This window comes from Nilaparvata lugens, chromosome 3, assembly GCF_014356525.2.
Source record: "Nilaparvata lugens isolate BPH chromosome 3, ASM1435652v1, whole genome shotgun sequence".
NCBI classification, from domain to species: domain Eukaryota; kingdom Metazoa; phylum Arthropoda; class Insecta; order Hemiptera; family Delphacidae; genus Nilaparvata; species Nilaparvata lugens.
The window spans coordinates 58,577,964-58,603,421 of NC_052506.1; the positions used below are offsets into that span (position 1 = coordinate 58,577,964).

Below are 25,458 nucleotides of genomic sequence, written 5' to 3' on the forward strand. Positions count from 1 at the left end.
TTATGAAATTCGAATTTTCAGGTTAAATAATTACCGTTCGAAATCCATGTAAATAAAATTAATAAAATAACATTAGAATATACTACAATAAACTATTTTCTGTTGTCTATGTTATTTTATAAATATTTTTTAGTTTACTTATAGTATTTTTCGGTAATTTTAGTTAACCATAAGTCTAATTATCTGAATCCTGTTTTTAGCTGGATGAAACGAATTCTTTCCACTAGGTCGCGCGCTTGTCGGTTCAGCCATTTTGCAGCCATCCCAATCAGCTATCAACAATGTTGTTGACTGTGTATTTTGAATGTGAGTTTCTTCTATCTGTATTCTTTTCTGATTTTTGTATAATTATAAAAATGAGAATTTTTGCTGAGAATTCTCAACTTCAATAACAATTATTCATTTAATTTTGACAAACTAAATATTTAAAATAAATTATTAAAATTAGAAAATAAAATTGTATGAATTATTAATTGATGAATTAATAATAAATAAATTTACTTATATTCTTATTATTTGAAATAATATAATTTATAGAAATATTAAATGAAAATTAATGATATAATAATTGATAAACCAATTTAATAATTCAATAAATTATAAATAAATAAATTGATATTATTATAAATACTAATACTGAATATAAAATATTGAAATATATTCAATTATACATTTTGAATTTTATTTACCATTCATTATTTTAAATTATATATTTTTTTATTTAAAAATTGATTGGTTGATAAATTATTAAGAAATTGAAAATTATTTACAGTTGCAAATTAATTGGTTTATTTCAATTATTTATTGAGATAAATTGATTGAATTAAATTTTCAATTGAATTACTAATCATTATAATTAAATTATTATTTTATTTTAGATAAATTAAGGCCTTATAAATAAAATAAATTATTAATGACAAAATTACACAGAAAAACATTTTATGGATTTCAGGGAATTTTACCCATAATTAATCACTTTTCATATTCAATGGTAACTGTAGGAAGAATTTAATGTGAAATTTAATGTGCACTCAAGAAACCTTTATTCCGCATTCGCCTATGGCTCGTGCGTAAACGTTTCTTTCGGTGCAGCAAACAGTCACTTTGCGTACTAGTTGCACAAATAACTATTTCACATGTTTTTTCAAATTTATTTCTTCCAAAACTTTTTTCGTACAAGAGATACAGAGGAATGTTGAATCTATAAAATTTGGATCGTTTTCTCAGCTTTAAAAATTATATATTTTTTCATGAAAACTTCATGATAAATGCAAAATTTGCATTTGATGATATCAATCTCTACGTTAGAACAAGCTGAATAAAAATATTTATAATGGAAACAACGAAAATAGTTATCATCATTGAAAAATTCAAGAAGGCTGCATAACTACCGGTATTTTTTATATAGATTTATATTCAGTTATAGTGAGAGATATCGAATTGATTCTACCGCTAGAGTGTTTGGAATTACCCAAAATATAATATTCAAGAGAAACGTCTCATTTTGAGTACTTTTTTAATAATTAATATAATATCAAGAGCTTGAAATATACATGTTTTGGGGACAAAATTTAACTTTCCAGCCTGTAAATGTACTTACAGTAAATACACACTAATATTATTCAGACAGTGTAGTAGAATATTTCCGAAGCTTCTAAATAACACCAAGTTGAAGGTTGCAAGACCATTTTCCATGGCTGGAGCATCATCGAAAGAGAGAAAAGTAAAGTATGCAACAGAAAACACGTTTTTCACACCATATTCCAATCCAAACCTAACAATTGGAAAAGCGTGCATCTCATGACTCGTTGAAGATACAATCTTGGAAATGGTATCAATCTCTTACACCAATAAGTGCGTAAACTGAAACGGTCGATTTTATCATGATTTTGTGTAAAACATTACATTTTCTTAAAATTCCTGAGATTTTTATACTTCATTTATGAATTATAAATATGAAAGCCAAGATCAAAGAAAATAGTATGGAACATTCCAAGTAACTTATTCAATTGACTAACCTACTTTACGTAATTGAAAAAGTAACAATACTAATAACTATAGTGAGGTCAGCGTTATAATGGCAGTATCTGATTAAAATTTGTGTTGCTTTCCTAGTCTATCATTCGACAAAGCAGATAGCGCTAGCTTATCCTTTTTCTAGCCCCGCAGTATTACCAAATCTATAATAATTATCAAAAATATAATAGCTCAACAAAGTATTCAATCCCAATTATAAAAATATATTATTGGATCATTGAAAAAATATTTTTTCTTACCGAATAAAATATAATTGATTATTTTAAACCATGATGAGCAGCTAATTTTACATCAAATATACCGGTATCAGCTATCTTCTATAGAAAATAGAAGGCAGTGACAAGGCAGAGAATCGGCAACGCCATTATATCCACTGCCATTATAACGTAGACCTCACCATACTAATAAATGAAAATGATAGGAAATGAAATTTAATACCTGCACAAAATTAATGGCATTTGTGCCACCTTCTTCTTCCTGGACGAGCGCTTTTCCTTGTTCTCGGAGATATTGTGAAACACAATCGGACATGGTTTTGAGGCCATCGTGTACACGCGAGAATAATTTATACATACACGCCAAGTCATCTGTTTTCTGATTTTTGAGCATATGGACAACGCCTGAGTTCTCCATCTGAAATGAATGTATATGTTTATATCGCACTATGAATTGAAATAATTCTATGTTTAAACTAGTGTAAAGCCGAGTCCACATTGAATTTGTTGGAACATGCAGCATTCCAATTCAAGGCCGATATTAATGTGTGGTGATGGTAGGACATACTGTGTGGCATGCAGGATTCTAGGCCGTTGTCGGGACGCTGTATGACAGGCGTGCGCCCGGCGCACGGGGGTAGAAATGAACACTGAATCTATTTTCCTTCCAACTACAGTGCATAAAGACCTCTGGCCACCTACTAGGTACTTAATCTAATTGGAAGGATCGGCAATAACTAATTAATAATCATGCAGCTTAACACGTTTTATCCTAAATAATGTCTTTTTTTCAATCTGATGTTTTCCAGTGAAATATACTTAGTTTGAGCCCACTTTAGTCCATTATTGTGAATTAATTTCACATATGTGACATAAATGTGACACAGTAGATAACCTAGATTTGGAATCTATTTATATATAAAAGCGAAATGGCACTCACTCACTCACTGACTGACTGACTGACTGACTCACTCACTCACTCACAGAACTAAAAATCTACCGGACCAAAAACGTTCAAATTTGGTAGGTATGTTCTCTTAATTTATAATTGAAAAATGTCCATACCATATGTTAATATAGAGCTATAATCTGGAGAGAGTACCTCTTCGAAACAGTTGATAACTGGTAACTAAATTAATAATTTTGTCAGGTTGACTTTGTTAGGTTGGCACCAAGTTGAAGATTGAAATGCATTTATCGCAGAAAAATTGATTGGGCATTGCTACTTTAATCAGAGCTATTCCTGGGAATATTATATTACTAGCCGTCAGGCTCGCTTCGCTCGCCATATCCGTTTAGCCAGACGTTTAGTCTGGACCCCCGACTGGATCGTCCTAACTTATGATAAAAATGCTCAAATGAAAAATGCAGGCGAGCGAAGCGAGCCTGCTGACCTCATCCTTGGACGATCCAGTCGGGGGTCCAGGGGGCGGAGCCCCCTGGCTAGACGGATATGGCGAGCGAAGCGAGCCTGACGGCTAGTGTTGTAAAAATTAAAATAAGAAACGTTTTGGGCACAAGCCTTCTGGGCCATTTCAAAAGCTATAGCTATACAGTCTGATATAAATAAATGTGTATAGTGATTGGCCTTATTGTAACGCTTGGATAATCCACTACCATTGATATAACGTACTTGATTTGAATATACAGGTCGGTCAACATTGAAGAAATCATACAGATTTATACAGAGTTAGTGAAAATCAAGGAGACAGATTTCCGTTACAAGTATAATTTGACGATAGATTTCAATGGTGATCCTACTCGAAATGAAAAAATACTTTTCTATTGCATCAAAATTTTGATCCACCATCTTCGATCCGCCAAATTGAGTCCAACTTCATTTTTTGAATGTGGAGGTTAGTTGTCATGTGATACATGATTTAGATACAAAATTTCAAGAAAAAATTTATGGCGAAAACCGAACATTGTTATTTCAAACCATGTCAAAGATACTCACATTTAAAGATACTAATAATTCATACAAAAATAAAATAGATGAGTACATTGGAAATCTAAAAAAATTAAACTACCAACTTTTATTTTTCAATTGTCAGTAAGAACTTACTCTAACATGTACACACATCTTTGAACAATAAAGTTTGATTTTTAATGTACTCATTCATTGGATTTCGCATGATTTATAAGTATCATTGAATGTGAATATCTTTGAAACTACTTTAAAAACTGAATTTGGACTTAATATGGCGGACCAAAATTTTGAAGCCACAGAAAAGTAGTTTTTGATTCAAATATGATCCTTAATGAAGCATATAGCCAAATCATCCTTGTAACATAAATATCAAGCTGTTTCCATAATTTTCACCAACCCTCTATATTTAGGCTACACACTGATTTCTTTTATTGTCAGATTGGCCTACCCGAATATAAAAAAATGTTGATTGTTACCTTTGTAGAATATTTATATTATAGTCTTGAAGTGGTCTTATAAAAAATTTTTCTATACATCACTTTTTACTTCTTAACAATGATCTCAATTTCCAAATCTTATCTTTCAAATTATTATTATTATTGCTGGACCAATGAAAAATTGAAAAATGTTTTCAAACTTATTTCTCATTATGGCATCTACTATGAAATCATGGTGCAAATGAATATATTCATTTATCAATGCATTCATTTATAACTGAATATATTATCATGTCCAGGATCCACTATCATTTCTTCATCAACAACATCGTAATCACTCATTATCTCTCAGCATTAGCTTTGTATTGCCTATTGTCTAATAACCCTCCCAAATATTTTTCTCCTAAATCTTTGTAGGGTGAGTAGCCTACCCCACTTTCAGAAGGAGCAATGAATAATAAAATCACTGCCCTATCATCTTCCTCATCATCATTATAGGCTAAAATTATGCTCAGTGACTCTGGCAAGTAAGCCCAAGCATGAAATAGAAATAGAGTTGTTCACATTCCATCCTGGCTATAAGTAAGTAGGTTGCAACCAGTAGCAGTGAATTGTCCTAGCGTTACCACATCAAATTGAATCAAATCAACAGTTTTTATTGTCGTTGACAAGTATATGTATTATAAAATGGTACATTACAAGTACATATATAGTAAAAATGGAATAGAACATTGATTTTTGAAGACCAAATATTATAAAACTCATGTAAAACTAAGTAAACAAGAATCACTCTTGACTATTGTTTATTGTATCTAAAACCTGGAATAAATAATAATATTTAAAAATAAGTAGCCTAGAACTTCCTGTGTTGTTACATGTTATCCAGCAACAAAAAAATCCAGTGAGCATAGTAGATTTATATCACTGACAGAAGCTTCTAACCTAAACTAATAATAGAAATGCTAAACCAGTTTAGGTTATTCTAGCAAGGATCCACCTCGATAAAACTACTTTTCAACTTGAATAGTGTGATCATATGGTGACGCTAGGATATTTAACATCTGGACAAGCATGCGAAATTTATCTCAGTCATCTGCTCTCACTTTAGTTATTGTTCTATAGTAATATTGATTTCTACTCTCACAACTTATTATGGACGGACCGCAGGCCGGTAGATGTAAATTAATGGCAACACCTTATGCACGCCACAAGCGATGTCTGCTCACTTTAGTTATTTGCTAGACGCATATTCTCAGTGCAATAGACTGAATAATATATAATTTAAATTTCAATTATACTATCAAGAATGAATTTGAGTAGATCAATTAGTTAGTAATAATTGCATTTGCATTGTGCATTTCTTAATAAAAAAAGACAAAAACTATTCATACAATTAGGCAAATGAGTTCTAAGAAATGGTGTAACCAATATCATTAGTATTCTCCATTTTTATTATTATTTAATTAGTAGTATCCATTTTTATCTTGGTTTAGGAATTTTATGAGTTATAAGCAATTATAGCTTTCTCACTTTTGTGCACACTCCAATAATCTTTCTGTATTTTTTTACAAACATCCAAGTTCAAATCAAGTAGGTTCAGTATATTATAGCTATCCAGACATTCCTCTAGCCTGTTTTCATGTATGCATTTCCTAATCACTTCTCACTTCTGTGTAAAGGTTCATACTTAAGCAGTTAATACTTCAAAATATGCCATTCTAAAGCTTAACCTGACCTACCTGTATTCTTTGTGAAATCTAGGTTTGAAAGGTTAGGGTTAGGTTAAGCTTGTAGTAGCCATCGTTCCACTAATAATAACGTTTTTAAGTAAATTCTATCTAATTCAACAAAAAAATCCATACTTAATAGTACACTTTTCGAACAACTAAAAGTGATCAAACGTCTACTCTCCATTCGAGCTATTTCGACTTTTAAAAAGAGATGTGTTCAGACAGAAGGCGATCAGAAGAAATCTTGTGAAGATGTCAGGTTGGACCAAAGCCAGTATGTCAAGTGTAATTTTTAGTATTAAGATAGATATTTGAGGGTTAAACTCAATCTTATTTTCTTCTCTTCCCACAAAAATGTATATCAATACATCCAATAGAAAGCTGGAATAAACCGCGGTTGCTTGACAACACTGACGTGCACAGATACAGCACTAAGTTTATAGAAAAATAATGCAAAAACTTTTTCAACACTTCAAAACTAGACAACCAAATTAGTAAACTCACAAATCTATACATTCTCAATAACCTGACTGTGTTACACTATGAAAGGAGCAAACTAGCTTGATTACTTATAAATTATGATTAAATTTAATACTACAGTTAAACTTAATGAAAACAATCAAGCTGGGATTACCGATTGAAAGAATCAACAACGTTAGGTTACTAACTTTGAATTTAATATCATTTATTACGTCAAATTCATAACTTTCAACGTTTGATTGTCAATTTACTCTAGTAACGATTAACGATTTAACATCGGTTACTTTCATTTGCGACGGTGAGTGTGCTGGTTTGCACAGATGTAATCCTTGTAATTGAAATAGAGTGTAGTGACATGCACATGCATTGCATTGCACCGGGCAGCGGGGCCAATCCCAGGTCAAGTGGGTGTAGCTGCAAACTCCTTTACGCAGTCTAAAAGTGTCTTGGTGTCATACGCAATCAGTGTCAATAAATTTGAAACTTCAACTTCTAATCAATTAATTTTAATTTGATCAGTTAGGTACTTTTTCAGATTAACTTCAAACTTCAATCAGTTATATTTGAAAGTTAAACTTTAATTTGAATCAGTTGGAAAAATTGGTTAACTTTCCCAACTTTCTCTTATTCAACACAAAACTATTTATCTTTTCCTTTTCAAAGACGGTATAGTTTCATTTTTTCTCAATGTTCGGTATGTTACTTTCGATCTTCAATACCTTTCCAAAGCAATTGACAATGTTTCAGTTATCAATAATTGGAATTATTGCAAGTGCCCATGATATTATGTATGAAACGTAAAAATACATAAGTTAATTAGAAGTGAATGAATTTGACCCATTAAAGTAACATATTGAAAATGAATTGCATGAGTATGTAATAAATCACCTCAACAATTGTTTTCATATGCTTCTTGATGAGTTCTTCTTCGACAACTTCCACGATGCGAGATTCGGTTGACTCATCCAAATAGTGCTTTGCTCGTTCAGCTTCTTCATTGATGCGTGCTTCAACTTTTTTAATATAAACAGAAGCACTATTTTCACCAAGGAACTTTTGACTTTCCATCTGAAAATAATTATTGAAAAAAATAAATTTCAACTGTAGAAGTTATTTCTATCTAAGCATACACTAGTTGAAATAAATCAATCGAATTTGCGAAAAAAGTTCGTCCAAATATTAATTTCTGAAACAATCCAACTGTAGCCAACTGTAGAGAAAAATTAATTTTTCAAGTAGCTAACAATAACATTGAAACTATTCATTCAACAAAAATCTAAATTCGTGCTAGTGTAATAATGATTTTCACAGCTAATATTGATGACAGACAAAATAGTTTGTGATTATTCATTGAATGCTATCACAGGTACACACAAATATTGGTATAGACCGAAAATAGAACCCAGAATCCCGGAATACCTGCTTCCTCACATAATAATAGCCTGACCGGATTAGGACTGGTTACATACTCATACATAATAAGCTCTCAGGTCTAAATTGACTTTCTGAGTCACGATTTTATCTTCTAAACTCCGGAGTCTATCAAGTTCTCGACTTATTTGAGTCCAGGACTTTAACGCAGTAAACGTGAGGGAAATTCACAATATTTTGCTGTTGTATTGTTGGCATTTATAGCAAAACGGAAACAGCTGATTACAGCGGGACAATTCAAATGAGCATGCTCTCCAAAGTCCAAACTATATTGTAAAAATACGTTTCGATTTCTTTGTAGGCCTATTCAAAGCAAAACCTTTGAAAGGTGAATGAATAAACATTTCATTTTACGTTATGCTATTATTGATCATTGATCCTAACCAGTGATTTTGGAATAAAATTTAATTAGGCTATTGGGTTTGAAAACGTATTTGTTTTGAAAAAAAACTGGAGTAGCTAATAATTTATTATAGCTATTATTATTAATATGTTGAATATGACATTAAAATAATAACATTCAGATTGGAATACAAATTCCAAGGCAATCCTTGTATTATTTTGCTTGAACATTTTTAGGTTATGTCACAGTCGTAAAATGAGGTTAGTTTTTTACGCATATTTCTGATACAATTTTATTCCAAAATGAACTTGCAAACTATAAATTATGAATCTAAATGGACAAATCCAAAAATTTAGGTATTCCATGATATCTATTTGGCTTTTTATTTACTCCAAAACAATAACTGAATTGTGTTTGCTCAGTTGAGTCTAGAACTTGAATTTAAACCCTACCCCAGTCGAGGGTTTAAAATCACGCTGTTTTAAGTCCTGGACTTAACGATTTTTGATAAATCCTTGACTGGGAAAGAGGCGAGAATCTAATCTAAGTCCTGGACTTATAAGACCTTCACTCAGAAAGCGAAATTATAAACTCCAGGGTCTAACATGATCTCTAAACTCCAGAGTCTATTTAAGTCCTCAACTACGTTACCGCTCTGACTCGGAAAGCCAATTTTCTGACTCCACAGTTTAAAGCCAGTTAAAGTCTAGAACTCAGCTAAATCCCGAGCTCAAAAACCGGCCCATAGAGGTTTACAAAATCAATTTTCAAGCGGAGGCTAAAACTATTCCTAATTAGTAACCCTATATATTATACACTTTTCAGGAGTTCTATGAACTGGCTAGGACTTTGTGAAATGCTTAACATGTTAAGCCCATTTTGTTATCAAATACTGCTACTTTTTTGTTCGTCTTTTTTCTTACTGTTTTTCCGTGTCCCAGGACTAGGATATCATGTATTTGAATATATTCTATATAACTTTTTTCTTTATCTGGACATTTCCATAAGTGGATCTTGATATTTGATATATTTTATTGTTTTTAGAATAGTTTTTTCAATTTTTGTATAATGTATGTATGAAATTTATTGTATAGTGTAACGAAGGAAAAGCGTTTACAATAAAACATATTCTATTCTATTTTAATAACCGTTCAAGATATTCGACCGTTTTTTGAACAATATTATGAAAATCGTCCTCTATAATTTTTGTTCCAAAAATAGTTCTTCTAAAACGCATATTTCATTAGTTATAGCCTCCAAAAGCTCTACAAAACATTTTTCTCAATTTTTTTAAATCTCTTTTTTTTTCTATCAAAATTCTTTGTGCAGGAGAAACTGAAAAAATGTTAAATCTACGAAATTTAGATCGTTTTTTTAGCTTTAAAACGATATTTCTTCATGCCTGAACCTAAAAAATGTGTTCTCCAGCACCCTCCAAAGAAAACCTTGCATGATTTCTGGTGCGTTTTTCCATACGCATGAGATAACAAGCAAGAACTATAATTTGTTTTTTTTTTTATAATTACTTAAAGATCGAAACTTGCAAATGGTCCCAATCTCTTCGTTACAACAAGCCGAATAAGAATATTGATAATGGAAACAACAAAAATATTTGACATCATTAAAAAATCCAAGATGGCAGTCATTATTGACAAAAATTTTCATATCGCTTCCTATGCAGTTATTGTGAGAGATATCAGATTGATTTTACCACCAGTGTTTAGAATTAACCAAAATATAATATTCCAAAGAACCGTCTCATTTGGAGTACTCTTAACTTCAAAAGCATGAAACATACATTTTTCCGGGGACAATATTTCACTTTCCACCCTGTAAATTTATTCGCAGTAGACATACTCTAGTATTATTGGCTTATGTCCGGTTGCAGAGTCGTTACATATAATCAAACATAGCTATGTGAGACATAGTTTAAAATCACTGACATAAATGGTTGGTCGTTGCACAATCGTTTGTCGAAGCCCATTTAGCTATATCTCAAATTAGCATCACACATAAGTCACACTGCAGCTCTATTCACTTTTGTCCGTACATTTCCGTGCATGCTTCTTTCCAACCAATGTCTTGGCATCGGGGAAAATTTCAATCGACATGACTGTGAACATACCTAAAAGACCTCACATAAAATTGATAAACCATATGGCGAATAGTGGCTTTTGACGAGATTTCTCACCATATTTAGCGATAATATTACAAATGGTTTTTAATAAACATCTTTAAAAAAAGCTATCACAACCTCTAAAATGCATTTGGCGAGTGTAGATATTGGATGTAACAGCACGACTTCGGGCCCATAACTTAAATGACCGTTTTGCAACGAAATCGTGTGTTTAATTGGGCGTTTTTAGTTTTATGGGAGCTATAGTTTACTTTGACATCTGTGCAACACTAAGTGGACTTCATAAATAAGTTAAATGCGTGCTTTTAACTTTATGTGACAACTCTGCAACCGAGCAATAGTGTTGTAGATTATTTCCAAAGCTTCAAAATTAAATCTGGTTGAAGGCTGTAAGTTCATATTCCATGGCCGGAGCGTCATCGGAAAAAGAGAGAAAAGTACTTTTTGCAGCGGAAAACACGCTTTAACCACCATATGCCAAACCTAACAATTAGAAAATCGTGTATCTCATGACTCCTTGAAGGTACAGACTTGGAAATGATATCAATCACTTCGTAATAATGTTTGCAGGAAGAGAATATTCATGATGACTATCTCAAAAATGTTTGTCATCATAAAAAACAAGATGGCGGCAACCATTTTTCTGTATATACGATTCACTATGTATATAGATATATTTGTGTACTTGATATACTGTGTATAACTTGATTAACTGTGAATACCTGAGTAGGTATTGTATTTCATCATGTGATGAATGATACATTGTGTTGACTCAAATATGTTTTATTAATATTGTATTTTGTTGCATTCACATAAATTTTATAATATGTATTAATATTGATTTTAGTATTTGATTAGTTTTTAGATATTGTATTTTATTATGTTATGAATGATATATTGTTTCGTCTCAAATATGTTATATTGATATTGTATTTTTTGGCTTCTTATTTATAATGTATATTAATATTAGATTGACTGACGATATCCAACTGCACGATGTTTGAATTTGAAATTATGCTAGCATAATGAGAAACGCGATGATAAGTCGGAATAGAATAGAATATTTTTTTATTCAACATAGCAAAACGAAACATCATGCAGTTGAATATCGTCGCTCAATCTAATATTAATACACATTATAAATGAGAAGCCAAAAAATCTGGTGTGGTACACTCACACAACTTTCCTTGCTCATATTTGAAACTACGATCAGACTTCTGTATAATATGTTTATATAATTGTTTTCAGAGTACTTTTTCCTTTGTGTAAACTGTGATATTCGATGATTTTTTTAGTCGTCATTTTTTTAAAGTCGTCGGAACAGCTGTTCTACAGATGAAATAACTCGACTTTGTGTTCTTTTTATGAACTGCGCTACCTACCTACCTCATGCACGAGAAGGAGGTTACTAAGTTTATTTCTCAAGGATGGGGTGGACCCCCCATTAGTTTCCCAGAAAGAAGACTCATGCCAGTTGATAGAGCTGATAAATAACTATACAGGGTATGAATTTGAAAAAAATCGGTCAAGTTATTTTTGAGAAAATCGTGGAAAACATGGTTTTTTAGTAATTATCCGCCATTTTTCTCAAGAATATTACTGAGCTCCTGCAATTTTCCCAGAAATGAGACTCGTGTCAGTTGATAGGGCTTATAAATAGCTATCCATGGTATAAATTTGAAGAAAATCGTTAGAGCCGCTTTCGAGAAAACCGTGAGAAACATGGTTTTTTTAGTAATTATCCGCAATTTTTTCCGCCATTTTGAAATCAATTTTATTGAATTTCTTATTGTCAGATCCTCATGGTATAAGGACCTTAAGTTTGAAATTTCAAGTCAATCGGTTAATTAGGAATGGAGTTATCGTGTTCACAGACATACACACATACACACAGACCAACACCCAAAAATCATGTTTTTGGACTCAGGGGACCTTGAAACGTATAGAAAACTTGAAATAAGGGTACCTTAATTGTTTTTGGAAAGCAATACTTTCCTTACCTATGGTAATAGGGCAAGGAAAGTAAAAATACAATATCAATATAACATATTTGATACATGTTTCGTTTTGATGCGATATCATCGCTTTTCTCATTATGCTAGACCTAAGGCTAGTTTCACAAACATTCGGTTCGGTTCGCTTTCTGTTCGTTTTCGGCAGATTCTGATAAGAGTGTGAAATGGTAATTCGGTTTGAATTCGGTACCGAATAGAAATTGCATAGAACTGAACGCCCACTTGACACTAATAAATTCCATCAGGTTTAAATCCGTTGCTAGCGAGAATTCCGCACACATTCGGTTCGGTTTTCTTTCTGTTCGTTTTCGTCCGATTCTGATAAGTGTGAAAAGGCAATTCGGTTTGAATTCGGTTCCAGATAGCTACCGCATAGCACCGAACGCCCCCTCAACACGAATAGGTTTTATCATATTCGAATTCGTTGCTAGGAAACAGGAAACAAAAAGAAAGTCTTTCACACACGATCGGTTTTTACTTTCCTTGCCCTATTACCATAGGTAAGGAAAGTATTGCTTTCCGAAAAAAATTAAGGTACCCCAATATCTAAATTTCTATACGTTTCAAGGTCCCCTGAGTCAAAAAAGTGGTTTTTGGGTATTGGTCTGTATGTGTGTGTGTGTGTGTGTGTGTGTGTGTGTGTGTGTGTGTGTGTGTGTGTGTGTGTGTGTGTGTGTGTGTGTACGAGTGTATGTGCATCTGTGTACAAGATATCTCATCTCCCAATCAACGGAATGACTTGAAATTTGGAACTTAAGGTCCTTATAATATAAGGATCCGACACGAACAATTTCGATCAAATGCAATTCAAGATGGCGGCTAAATGGCGAAAATGTTGTCAAAAACAGGGGTTTTCGCGATTTTCTCGAAAACGGCTCCAACGATTTTGATCAATTTTATACCTAGAATAGTCATTGATAAGATCTATCAATTGCCACAAGTCCCATATCTGTAAAAATTTCAGGAGCTCCGCCCCATCTATGCAAAGTTGGATTTTAGATTCCCAATTATCAGTCTTCAGATACAATTCAAACAAACAAATTCGAGTGGAGAAGATTGAGCATGAAAATCTCTACAATTAATGTTGATTAACATTTTCACCTAAAATTGAAATTAAGCTCGAAATTCGAAAAAATGTGATTATTCTATTGCAAACTGTTGGCAACTGTTGATTCTATCAAATCATTCACTATGAAGAGATAGCAGACCTCATATGTCTCCAGCGTTATTGTCCTGTCACCAGCTGGCTCAGATCTTTGTTTATAAGTAGACTTGAGATTCGTGTGAACACTAGCGTCAGGTGATCAATTCATAACGGCAAGGAAAGTTGTGTGAGTACGCCACACCAGATTTTTACTTTCCTTGCCCTATTACCATAGGTAAGAAAAGTATTGCTTTCCAAAAAAAATTAAGGTACCCTAATTTCATGTTTTCTATACGTTTCATTACTTTCCTTGCCCTATACTATAGGTAAGGAAAGTATTGCTTTCCGAAAAAAATTAAGGTACCCCAATTTCTACATTTCTATACGTTTCAAGGTCCCCTGAGTCCGAAAATGTGGTTTTTGGGTATTGGTCTGTATGTGTGTGTGTATGTATGAGTGTATGTGCGTCTGTGTACACGATATCTCACCTCCCAATTAACGGAATGACTTGAAATTTGGAACTTAAGGTCCTTACAATATAAGGATCCGACACGAACAATTTCGATCAAATGCAATTCAAGATGGCGGCTAAAATGGCAAAAATGTTGTCAAAAACAGGGTTTTTCGCGATTTTCTCGAAAACGGCTCCAACGATTTTGATTAAATTCATATCTGAAATAGTCATTGATAAGCTCTATCAATTGCCACAAGTCCCATATCTGTAAAAATTTCAGGAGCTCCGCCCCATCTATGCAAAGTTGGATTTTATTTTCCCAATTATCAGCATTCACATACAATGTAAACAAACAAATTCGAGTGGAGAAGATTGAGCATAAAAATTTCTACAATTAATGTTGAGTAACATTTTCACCTTAAATTGAAATTAAGCTCGAAATTCGAAAAAATGTTATTATTCTATTGCAAACTGTTGGCAACTGTTGATTCTATCAAATCATTCACTATGAAGAGATAGCAGACCTCATATGTCTCCAGCGTTATTGTCCTGTCACCAGCTGGCTTAGATCTTTGTTTATAAGTAGACTTGTGATGCGCGTGAACACTAGCGTCAGGTGATCAATTCTCATAACGGCAAGGAAAGTTGTGTGAGTGCGCCACACCAGATTTTTGTTTTTATTTTAACCTGTTATCGTGCTGTTTCAAAATCTTCTATGTCAAAATCATATGGTCAATTTATTTCATTTAGTTCACTGAAGCATTTTTTCTCAATAGTATGTTAAAAAAATATGAAGGTAAATTAAAACTGTAAGAGAATTTTCATTTTTTCCAATGAAAATTACATGTTTTCATTAATGGAGAGAACAGATGAAGGTTATGTAGGGGTACCATGTGTTAAAAGCAAGAAACTAATTTTAAATTTAAAAAAATAATCACTCTGAAAATCAAAAATTAACATAATAAAAAAACTAGGCCTATTTAAAGAGTTCACAATAAATTTTGAATTAACTTGAAAATTTTGTAGTTCAAGAAATAACATCTTACTATTTGAACACCAGCCATAATATTTTCATACCAGCATGAATGTGATACGTATTAGAACGTGATACGTATGAAAGTCTCATTCGTTTTCGGTTCGTTGCCGAAAGCGAATGAGACTTTCATACAGAATGGAACCGAATGTGTGTGAAGCTAGCCTAACGATGAAATTGAGACATCTTCCACAGTTCTTACCCGAGAGTGCCTTTTTCATGACATTTGCGCCCGGACTACATTAAACTTGTCTCCTTTTCAGATGCGCCCTCAACTTACTCACCCGATAGAACTCAGCGGATTGGTGCAAAAAGGGACGCTCGAAGTCTTCTTCGTAGACCGATCGGCTGTTGATGCCAAGAACCATCAACATCTGGGAGGCGTTCTTGATAGCGATGCGGTCAACCACTTCTCCTCTTCTTTCTCTCATAACAAGATTCAACAACGTTTCTCTCAAATGATCTCGTATGCAGCCATATCTGACTACCTGTCAACATATCGACAAATGGGATTATTTGTAAAACTGGAAATGACAGACACTCAATATCAGCCTTAACAATTTTGCCAAATCTACTTCTAATAAAAAACAATTCAATAGTGATTGACTGATGAATTATCAATGATATTACAAACACTGTTTTCAAGGTATGAATAATGTAATGAAATAGAAATGCAATATTTGTCTTTTCCTAATAAGATAATTAAATAATGCATTTATTTTATATCACGTTTCTATGATCATATCGTCGGCTCAGTTCCATAAGGTTCTATGTGACAATTTTGGGCTTATTGAGTTATGCACATAGATCGATCCCCAAAAACAAAGAGAATGCACCAGTAAAAGGTTCTATGTGTTAAACTGTATTTTAGTTATAGAAATTGATATTTTCATTATGTCCCATGTGCTTTACCCCTCCACTGATTTTAGCCATAAGGTTCTATGTGATCATACTGAAACATAGAGCATAATTAGGTCTGAACAGCTGCACTTCCTCTAAATGGCTAGTGGTTCTATGTTATTAAATGCTTCATTTTTCCCAGTTTCATACAAATGTGGTAGAAGTATCAATACAAACATATACATTATTAGTTATTAAATCATGAAATATTTATTAGAAATATAGACTTACAGAGAAGGTCCTAAAGTAGGAATACACTGAAACAGATTTCTTAAAAAATCATGGAAACAGATAAATTTTCCTTTTACAATAACAGTTTCAACAATTTCATTCATTGGGAATCATATTCTTATTGGGAAATAACTTTAAGTTAGAAAGCTAAAGAACCTTTAAGCTGGTTCCATAATTTTCACCAACTCTGTACATACATTGATTGTCTGATTGCGCCCTTTCTTCTGCTTTCACTGTGACATCTTGCAACTTGTTAATTCTCACGTTGAAACATATGCAATAACTCACTTATTGCTCCCTGATCAATAATAGTACCTATTCTATTTTAAGCTTCAACTATACCACAGAGAAAATATGAACTGAAATATCATAGGCCTATGATATATTATTTTCTATGAAAAAATAAATAATGATTTATTTAATAAAGAAACTTTATTATTAGGATGTAGTTTTACAAGTAGAAATTGCTTGAAATCACACCAAATTGAGGGTATTTTTCTAAAATTTTCTGGGGGAGGCTCCCTAGACCCCCTTCTCGTGAGAGGTATAGAATTTTCTTGTTGTTTGAAGGTGTTTTCATTTTCATTTTCTTATGTTTTAATATTTTAAACATTGGTGGAAAAACATTTTAAATATGACTTTGTGGGTAATGAAATTGTTCAGAATTGAAAGACGAACCCCAATTTGAGACTGGTTTCTAATAAAATAAAAAGAATAGCAAGTTAATAGCTTAATACGAACTTAAACCTGCCTCCTAGCAGGTCTAAGTTGGAGTCCAAAATAATCATTTTTGCTCCTGATATTACGGTATCTCATTTTAGCCTGATCCCGATCTCAGCAATCCACCGAGATTATCTTTTAAACCCGAGTTGATGATCTACGCTTGAACTCAGCAATCCACCGAGATTAATTTTTAGTCTGATAATGAAGAGTACTTATTGATTGATTGAGGCTCCGTAGCTTTTAATTTGTTTTTCAATTATTGCATAGTTATGCTGATATTAAAATGTTCAATTCATACACAATTATCTATTTTCTTAGTTTGTTCCCTTCATAATATTTATTATTCCAGGTAATAAACGTTTGAATAAGCTCTAAATCTTAAATCAGTGACCAATAATGTTTGAACAATAAAGCCTGCTTGCACTGTTAATAAAATGCTGGTATAATAGTTAATAGAGTTTGCTATCCAAATCCATGGATCATCCTTTACTGTATAGGCTACTAGAATTATTACTAGATTACTAGAATTGCATTTATAAAAAATCGATTGCTTGCCTTATTGCAGTCATGATTGTATAGATGTAATAAAGGTTTAACACAGTATTGTAAAAATCTTAATTCTTAGATTACTGAAATTCTCAAATTCTTATTGATAATTAATAATATTTTTAATAGGGAAAATGTCATGGAGTGGAGATATTCCAGTGATTTAAAAAATATCAACAGTAGAAGAATGGCGAGATAAAAGGTTCTATGTTACATAGTGGTTTCAAATGTGTGATGTAAATGAATAGCCAGAAGGTTCCATGTGGACAGTCTTCTATATTTTCTCAATTCCCAAAACTGTTCCTCAAATTAAAACATTGTTTTAGTTCCTATGATGATTGAAAAGGTATCTGTTCCATAAAACATTCAAAACATTGGAGAAAAGATGGTAAGTTTTGGTGTGAGTGTATTTCGAGCCTGCTTGAAAACTTTGAATGCTGATATCTCCAAAGTAGCAAAAATACACATAGAACCTTATGGAACTGAGCCGACGATATCTAGTTTCATGTTCAATTGGTTGTATGTAGATTACATAAAATATTTCTTGAACAACTACAGATGTAGGCTAATATGCCATTTTCATAGAAGTATTCAAGGAGGAAATCCTTGACTATGCCTCATAGTTGCTCGAATCTTAAAGGGTAGCAGAGAATAATTGCAATTTTGGATTATCAAAATATATGCTGATATAATCTCAAATTGAGAATTTGAAACAGCATTGTGTAAAAGTTTGACTATGGGAAATTAAATTAACGCATTCATTCAACCGTGTCATTGGGTGATTTTTTTTAAAGAACACTCCACATACAATCGAAATACAATGCAACTCGGTTCCAGTGCACAGGCACGGCCAATGCGGGGACCTTCCTCCTATTTAACAGCTAATTCTATAATTCGTCAGGTTTATAGTTCGTAATGTTGGGCCTGTATTATTTTAAAACATTATTAATATGTTGTGAATATTTTCTAGTTTTATTCTTCTTCTTCTTCTTTGTCTCTCCCCACTATGCCTTTAGGCTATGTACACATGGTAGCGTCGCACCGCGCGGTGCGACGCGCGTCCAAAATTCTGCAGTTGTACACATGCAAGCGTTTTATACGCGGCGTCCACCTCCAGTTTAGCAATGGAAGTTGAAGAGGTAACATGTATGTGGCTTGTGTATTGTAGATATAAAGCGAAAAAACGAAGGCAAAGAAACTTTTGCGTTCACCCTATTTTGACCAATAGATTAACGCATGGTGCTTTTGTGACACTTTACCCTAACTTGAGGAAATACGAACCCAAATTTTTTAACTATTTGCGAATGTCGATTTCATCTTTTGACGAGTTGTTGGAGATCGTAAAAGACGACTTGGCATCAAGTTCTTGTTCTGTTCTTGTAATCAGGACTCGCCATATCCCATATGACACGTCGACTTTTTACTTCTTCTATAAACAATTCTGTGTCAAAATTGTTCATTTCCAAGGCTGCACACTGAACAGAGTTGCTGTAAAATCACTACACAAAACAAGTGAACTAGATCAAAACTCGCGTCCGACTGCTCTCATGTGTACAGTCCAACTGACTGTAGTGTACTAGGAACTGCGCTGTCGCCGCGCGGTTCAGGTTGAAAGTCTGAGCGGCGCAGTGCGCGGCGCGTCCAGATTTGAGTGAGTGGTGCATGTGGACGCTGCCATTATCTCCATTGTATATCGCACCGCGCGGTCGGACGCGCGTCTCAAGCCGCGCGGTGCGACGCTACCATGAGTACATAGCCTTACAGCGTTGGGGTAGCCTCGACCCAGTTCTTCGATACCCGTCTGTCCATCGACATCCTTCTCATCTCCGGAACAGTCTTCCCTCTTCTCCTTCCAATCTCCTCAATTCTGTCCTCATATGAGTACCTCGGTCACCCTACAGTTCTCCTTCCCTGCACTCTCACATTCACAAAATGTTTCGCTTTTCTACTATCATCCATCCATCCATCCATCCATCTATATATGCCCATACCATAAGCTGCCTCATTTCAATCCTCTCACATATCTCATGCCAACTTCCTCTCTTATTCTGGTGTTTCGTATTCTATCCCTTTTTGTCTTTCCCAATGTTTTTTCTATGACATTTCATTTCCACCGTTCTTATTTTATTTTCATGGCATGTTCTCATGGGCCCGCTTTCACTCCCGTACAGTAAGTTTGGCTCAATTATTGATCTGTATACCTGGTTCTTTATCCTCTTACTGATCTCTTTTTCAACCTCAGAGAGTCACGCACCCAAATACTCATATTTCGAAACCTGGTCAAGCACCTCTCCGTCAACCCTAATTTCCACATTCTCTCCTACCTTTGAAACCACCATCACTTTGCTCTTCCTTACATTTAGAACCATTCCTTTTTCTTTCAGTTCTTCTGACCATTCCGTCACAGCTTGCTGGAGTTTTTCTAAAGACTCAGAGATCTGGACAATATCGTCAGCATATAGGAGGGCTCTTGTACCAATTGGCCTAATATTCCAATATCCTACTACCTCTGTGTCCTCCTCTTGCATATCTTGTGTATATCATCCATCACTAAAATGAATAGAAGAGGATTGAGGCTGTCTCCCTGTTTCACACCCTTCTCCATTTGGAATGCTCTTGATACATCTCCTCCAATTCGTACTTTGGCTGACATTCCTTCATTTACACTTCTGATGGCTTTCACAAGTTTGGGAGGTACTCTTCTATTACTCAACACCTTCCATATCCACTTCCTTGGAATTGTGTCGAAAGCAGCCCTCAGATCCAGAAAAGCCAAGTAAACATTCTTACCTCTCTCAATGAATTTCGAGCATATATTTCGGAGTGGGAAATATGCTCCTGGGTCTGCCTACCTGGTGTGAACGCCGCTTATCCTCTTCCATATCCTGTTCCACCACCCTGCGTAAGCGTTTCTCCAGAATGAATGTGTAAATCTTCATACCCAGCTGGGACAAACATACAGCTCTATAGTTTTCACAGTCTGAAGTGCAGCCTTTCTTGTGGAGAGGAATGATAATGTTTTCCTTCCATTGTGAAGGAACTTTTTCTTGCTGCAATATTAAATTCAACAAAATCAGCAGTTTCCCTGTCAGTATATCCCCTCCCCATTTCATCAATTCTGGAGCAATCACATCGCCCCTGCTGCATTACCGACCTTCATTTTCTTCAAAGATTCTTCAACTTCATCTCTGTTAATATCTGATGTAATCCCCTCAATTTCGTCTAGCATAGGCATATCTTCATTCTGATCATTTTCTTCACCCATATGCTCGTTATTCTCCCGGAATTTAACTTCATAGAATCTTCTCCATCTCTCCAATACTTCATCCGTCTGTGACACCAATCTTCCATCTTCATTCACTATTGTTCTTACTTTCTTTCCAAACTATCCTCTCAGGTGTTTAACTGTTTTCCAGAAGGCTCGGCCATTATCTTGTCCATGCTGGTCCTGTAGATCTCTACCAAAATCTTCCCATGCCTGTATCTTTGCCAATTTTACACTTCTTTTAGCATCATTCCGTTTCTCCACATGCGTTCTGAAATCTTCCTGCCTCTTAGAGATCATATATTTCTTATATGCCTTTTTTCTTCTCTTTAACCTTTTTCTTCACTTTCCAACTTTTCTCTCACCTTGGCAGCTCCAGTCACGGCTCCTTTCAAGTCACTCCAGAATTTATCCACATCGGTGTATCTTTCTTCCTGGGTTTGCCAGTTCTCTATACGGGCTGAGAGCTCTGTCTGGTACCTTTCTCTATTCTCCCTGGATCTTAATTCTTCGTGCTTGATTCTCATGTATGCCTTTTGCCTGCCGTCCTTTCTCTCTACAAAGCCTGTGTCTGCCACTAGAAGCCTATGATCAGTATCCAGCTCAGCTCCTCTGATCACATTGACATCCCTCACAGCATACCTAAGATCTCCTTGATACAATATATAATCAATCATACTTTCTGCTTCTCGACCTTCTCCTACAAATGTGATTTTATGAATTATTATGTGTATGAACCAAGTATTTCCAATGAGAAGATTATGTTGTGATGAATACTCAATCAGACGCTGTCCATTATCATTTTTTACTGTCTCAGCCATATTTTCCCATACTCCCATGTCCATCTTGTTCATCCTTTCCAATTCTTCCATTGAAATCTCCCATCACTATGAGTTTCCTTGATTCTTCAGCTTCACATGTTTCTCTTTCCAGCTGCAATCAAAATTCATCTTTATCTGCCATACTTGCATCCTTAGTAGGTCCATAAACTTGAATGATGCTATTTTTTTCTTCCAGATCTAGATCCACTCTAATTATTCTAGGACTTATTGCTTTCCAGCTTCTGACTCTTGTGTTGGTATCTCCATCAACCACAATCGCCACTCCACCGCATGCCCTTCTTCCTTCTGCCATTCCTGAGTATCTCATGACATAACCATTATCCAAATCACTCTCTCCCACTCCCCTTCCTCTCGTCTCACAAATCCTCAAGACCTTCATTTTATATCAATTCATTTATTCCACCATCTCCACCTCCTTTCCTGTAAGCGTTCTTACGTTCCTTGTCCCGAATCTGATAAAGTGTCTTTTCCGTTTATTAATCCGTTAATTCCTGTCCCGTCCGAGGCTAGTTGTAGTACTTTGAATCCGATGTAAACCGACGTGTGGGGGATTAGCCCAACGACGTCTTCTTTGGAGCACTTCTTTGTCTTACTCCTACTCTTCGGCTTGGGTGACCCTACTAGTAGAGTTACACTACCGCCAGTATAGCTCTCCGGGTCACGGGAGTACACAAGCCCCTCCACCACGACCAGGTGTTGTGCTCCCCAGAAGGGGTCTAGTTTTATTGTTGTCTATAAAATGTATTGTGTTTTTGAGGAAATAAACAGTTTGATTTGATTTAAATGAATCATCCATAGATTAATAAGCATCCAAGTATGAATAATAAACAATATTTTAAATTTTGATAAATAGTAGACTTACCTGGTCCCTAAAAATGATCAGTCCCAAATTATAAACGTTATCGACATCGTTTTGCTGAACATACACTCTGTCCATGTACATGAGAATATCACGGATCATCACCATGGACGTCTGGTGGTCATTCCAGGCTTGATTCAGGGTTTGTAGGAAATTGTTATGAAGAGCGCGTAAAACATCTTCCCTAACCTAGAAAGAAAAATATCGCACAGAAAAAAATATTATTGGCAATAGAAAAAGAACCAGTAAATATAAGTTTGGTGATTTAATGTATCAACAACCATCTTCCACCATAAGACAATATTATTGCAAAGATAAGGAAAGTTGAGATTCAAGGTTGACACTGCAAGCTTTTTTTTGTTGTTAGGCTGGGTAGTTTGGCAATATTGTCAGCTACTTCTTTCTTCTCTGCTCTGCCTGGTGTACATCGGACTAATGAGCATCACCGTGACACTAGACAAGAGCTGTTTGACATTCTTCAGAGATTGCGGGGTAGGCCTATGATACAGGAGTTCAACACTACGCTACTTCAACAGGACAGGCTGCCGGCAAGGATGTAGCAGTTGGATCTGAGCATTTTCAGAGTATGACTATGTGATACTTGAAATGCAGGAATTATTACTTGGACGCTGAAGTGTCTCATTGTATTGAGCCAAGCATTCAATTGAAAAGCGTTATGTGCCAGTTCGTTGGCTCCTTGATTTTCACTTGTGTGTTTGATCACAAGTACAACAATCTCAAGTACCAAGTTATACCACACTGTAAGAGACAGATGAAGAGAAGTGTACATAATACAATATGTACCTATATGAATACATGGAGTTGAAGGATTTGAAGTTATTAAGTTAGTTTTAGAAAAACTCTAACTTATAAAAACGATTTTACAGAGTGTGGCATCAAAATTCCCTTTTTTGAAATGTGCACTATTCAGTTAGTTGATGACATAGCGGAGTTCTAGTAGTCACTTTCGAAAGGCAGGGTTTACGGTTTTGTTGTTGCACAGTTCAGTCGCCATCATGCGTTGGAACAGCGAGGCCTACTTTTTGAGTGTATATGCAACACATTGCGCTTTTCGGAATCGGTTCATTCCAGCACTGTTGGCCCGTGTTCCAGACCGAAAAGTAATTTTTCGTGGGTTACTACGTTTAGAAAAACAGTTAGTACAACAAAATTTAGAGTTCCACGGCCAATTAGATTACGTGAAACGTTGAGACAGTAAGAGCTTCAATTTGCGTCTGCCTTGGACTTTCCGATTGTTCTTTGAGGAGGATTGTTCACGATGACCTCCTGAAAGGGTGATATCAAATACTAGAAATGGGACACTAAGTGTAAAAGAGTGGGGAATGTCGTCTTCATGATATACTCTTCACAACTACATGAAAAAAAAACTTTAAGGCTGTTCGGTACACCTTTTTATTTTTATTTAAATTGGATGATATTTTCCAATATAATTGTTTAGATTATTATAAGAGTGAGAAAAAGTGGCAACTAAAATTGTCAACTGGTCTAATAAGCGAGTTATGGGTTTAAATTTAAATAATAAAAAAGTGTACCGAACAGCCTTAAATACATACTTACATTTTAAAAATAGAATAAAATTTTTCTGACTCTAACAATGCGTTTTAAGTTTTGAAAAAAAATTATGATGTCGCACACTGTATGATAAGAAAACATCAATTACAGACAAGAATACTGGAGAGATATTTGACTAAAAAAACTTTTCTGAAGTGCCTTCATTAGAAAATCTAGATGAAAATAAACAAGATGCACATACTATTTGTTCATTTTTAATTACAAAAGTATAGGCCTAATAGAATTTCAAGTATAAAGTACCTACAATCTGATCAACATCAAAGAACTGAATAATGAAATTTATAATAGATGCAATACATACCTTTGATTCTAAATGTTGCGTTACTACTTCTTTTAAACCTGTATAAAGACGTTCTCCATGCTTATGCAATACCATAGTATATGCATTACGATAAAGTTCTTCAAAACTGAGTCCTGAATTATTTTTTTTCTGAATCTCTTGAATTGCACTTTTAAGGAGGGCCCAGATGCTGTCAACAAACTTCTCATCCATTGACATCTGAAAAAACCCAAATTAATAAGGTCTTAAATTTAAAAAAATGCATAGAATGCAAACACACATATTACAGAAAACCTGTAATAAATAAATAAATAAATAAATAAATAAATAAATAAATAAATAAATAAATATATATATATATATAATATATATATATATATATATATATATATATATATTAAATAAATAAATATATATATATATATAACCTGTTACGACGTTACGACCAATAATTTTATTTTAAAAAAAGTTTACATTATGATTCTAATTTGAATAGGGATTGGTCATTGTTAAAAATTGACATTACTCAATATTAATGAAAAACAACCAAACTGTATTCTACGTAAAGCCAATAAAAGTTCTTCATTGAGTAAATAATGTTTGTTACAATACTTTTTATTCTATATGGATATCTAAAACGATATCACTCTTAATACTAATGTGCTAAAAAAATAAGGAACTACGCATTTATAATAATAAATTTTTAATCAAGGTTAAATAAATTTTAAACTTAGGACTAATAATGGACATACCAGTTTGAGATATAATGGAATTTAAATAATTAGAGTCTCGGTAAAAAGCCTTTCAGCAAATTTGAAGAGCTCATAAAATTT

General features: G+C 34.0%; 1 protein-coding gene across 2 annotated transcripts in view; it reads right to left on the reverse strand.

The window, feature by feature from the left end:
- LOC111058577 (cullin-3) overlaps positions 1-25,458 on the reverse strand; it is a 62,152-nt gene that overhangs the window by 24,551 nt on the left and 12,143 nt on the right. For both annotated transcript variants that reach the window (XM_039424158.1, XM_039424157.1), the window contains exons 2-6: positions 24,647-24,844; positions 22,756-22,941; positions 15,671-15,874; positions 7,718-7,897; positions 2,476-2,670 (exon numbers count right to left, since the gene is read on the reverse strand). In XM_039424158.1, coding sequence (XP_039280092.1) covers positions 2,476-2,670; positions 7,718-7,897; positions 15,671-15,874; positions 22,756-22,941; positions 24,647-24,844 — 963 coding nt within the window. The remainder of the gene's footprint in view (positions 1-2,475; positions 2,671-7,717; positions 7,898-15,670; positions 15,875-22,755; positions 22,942-24,646; positions 24,845-25,458) is intronic.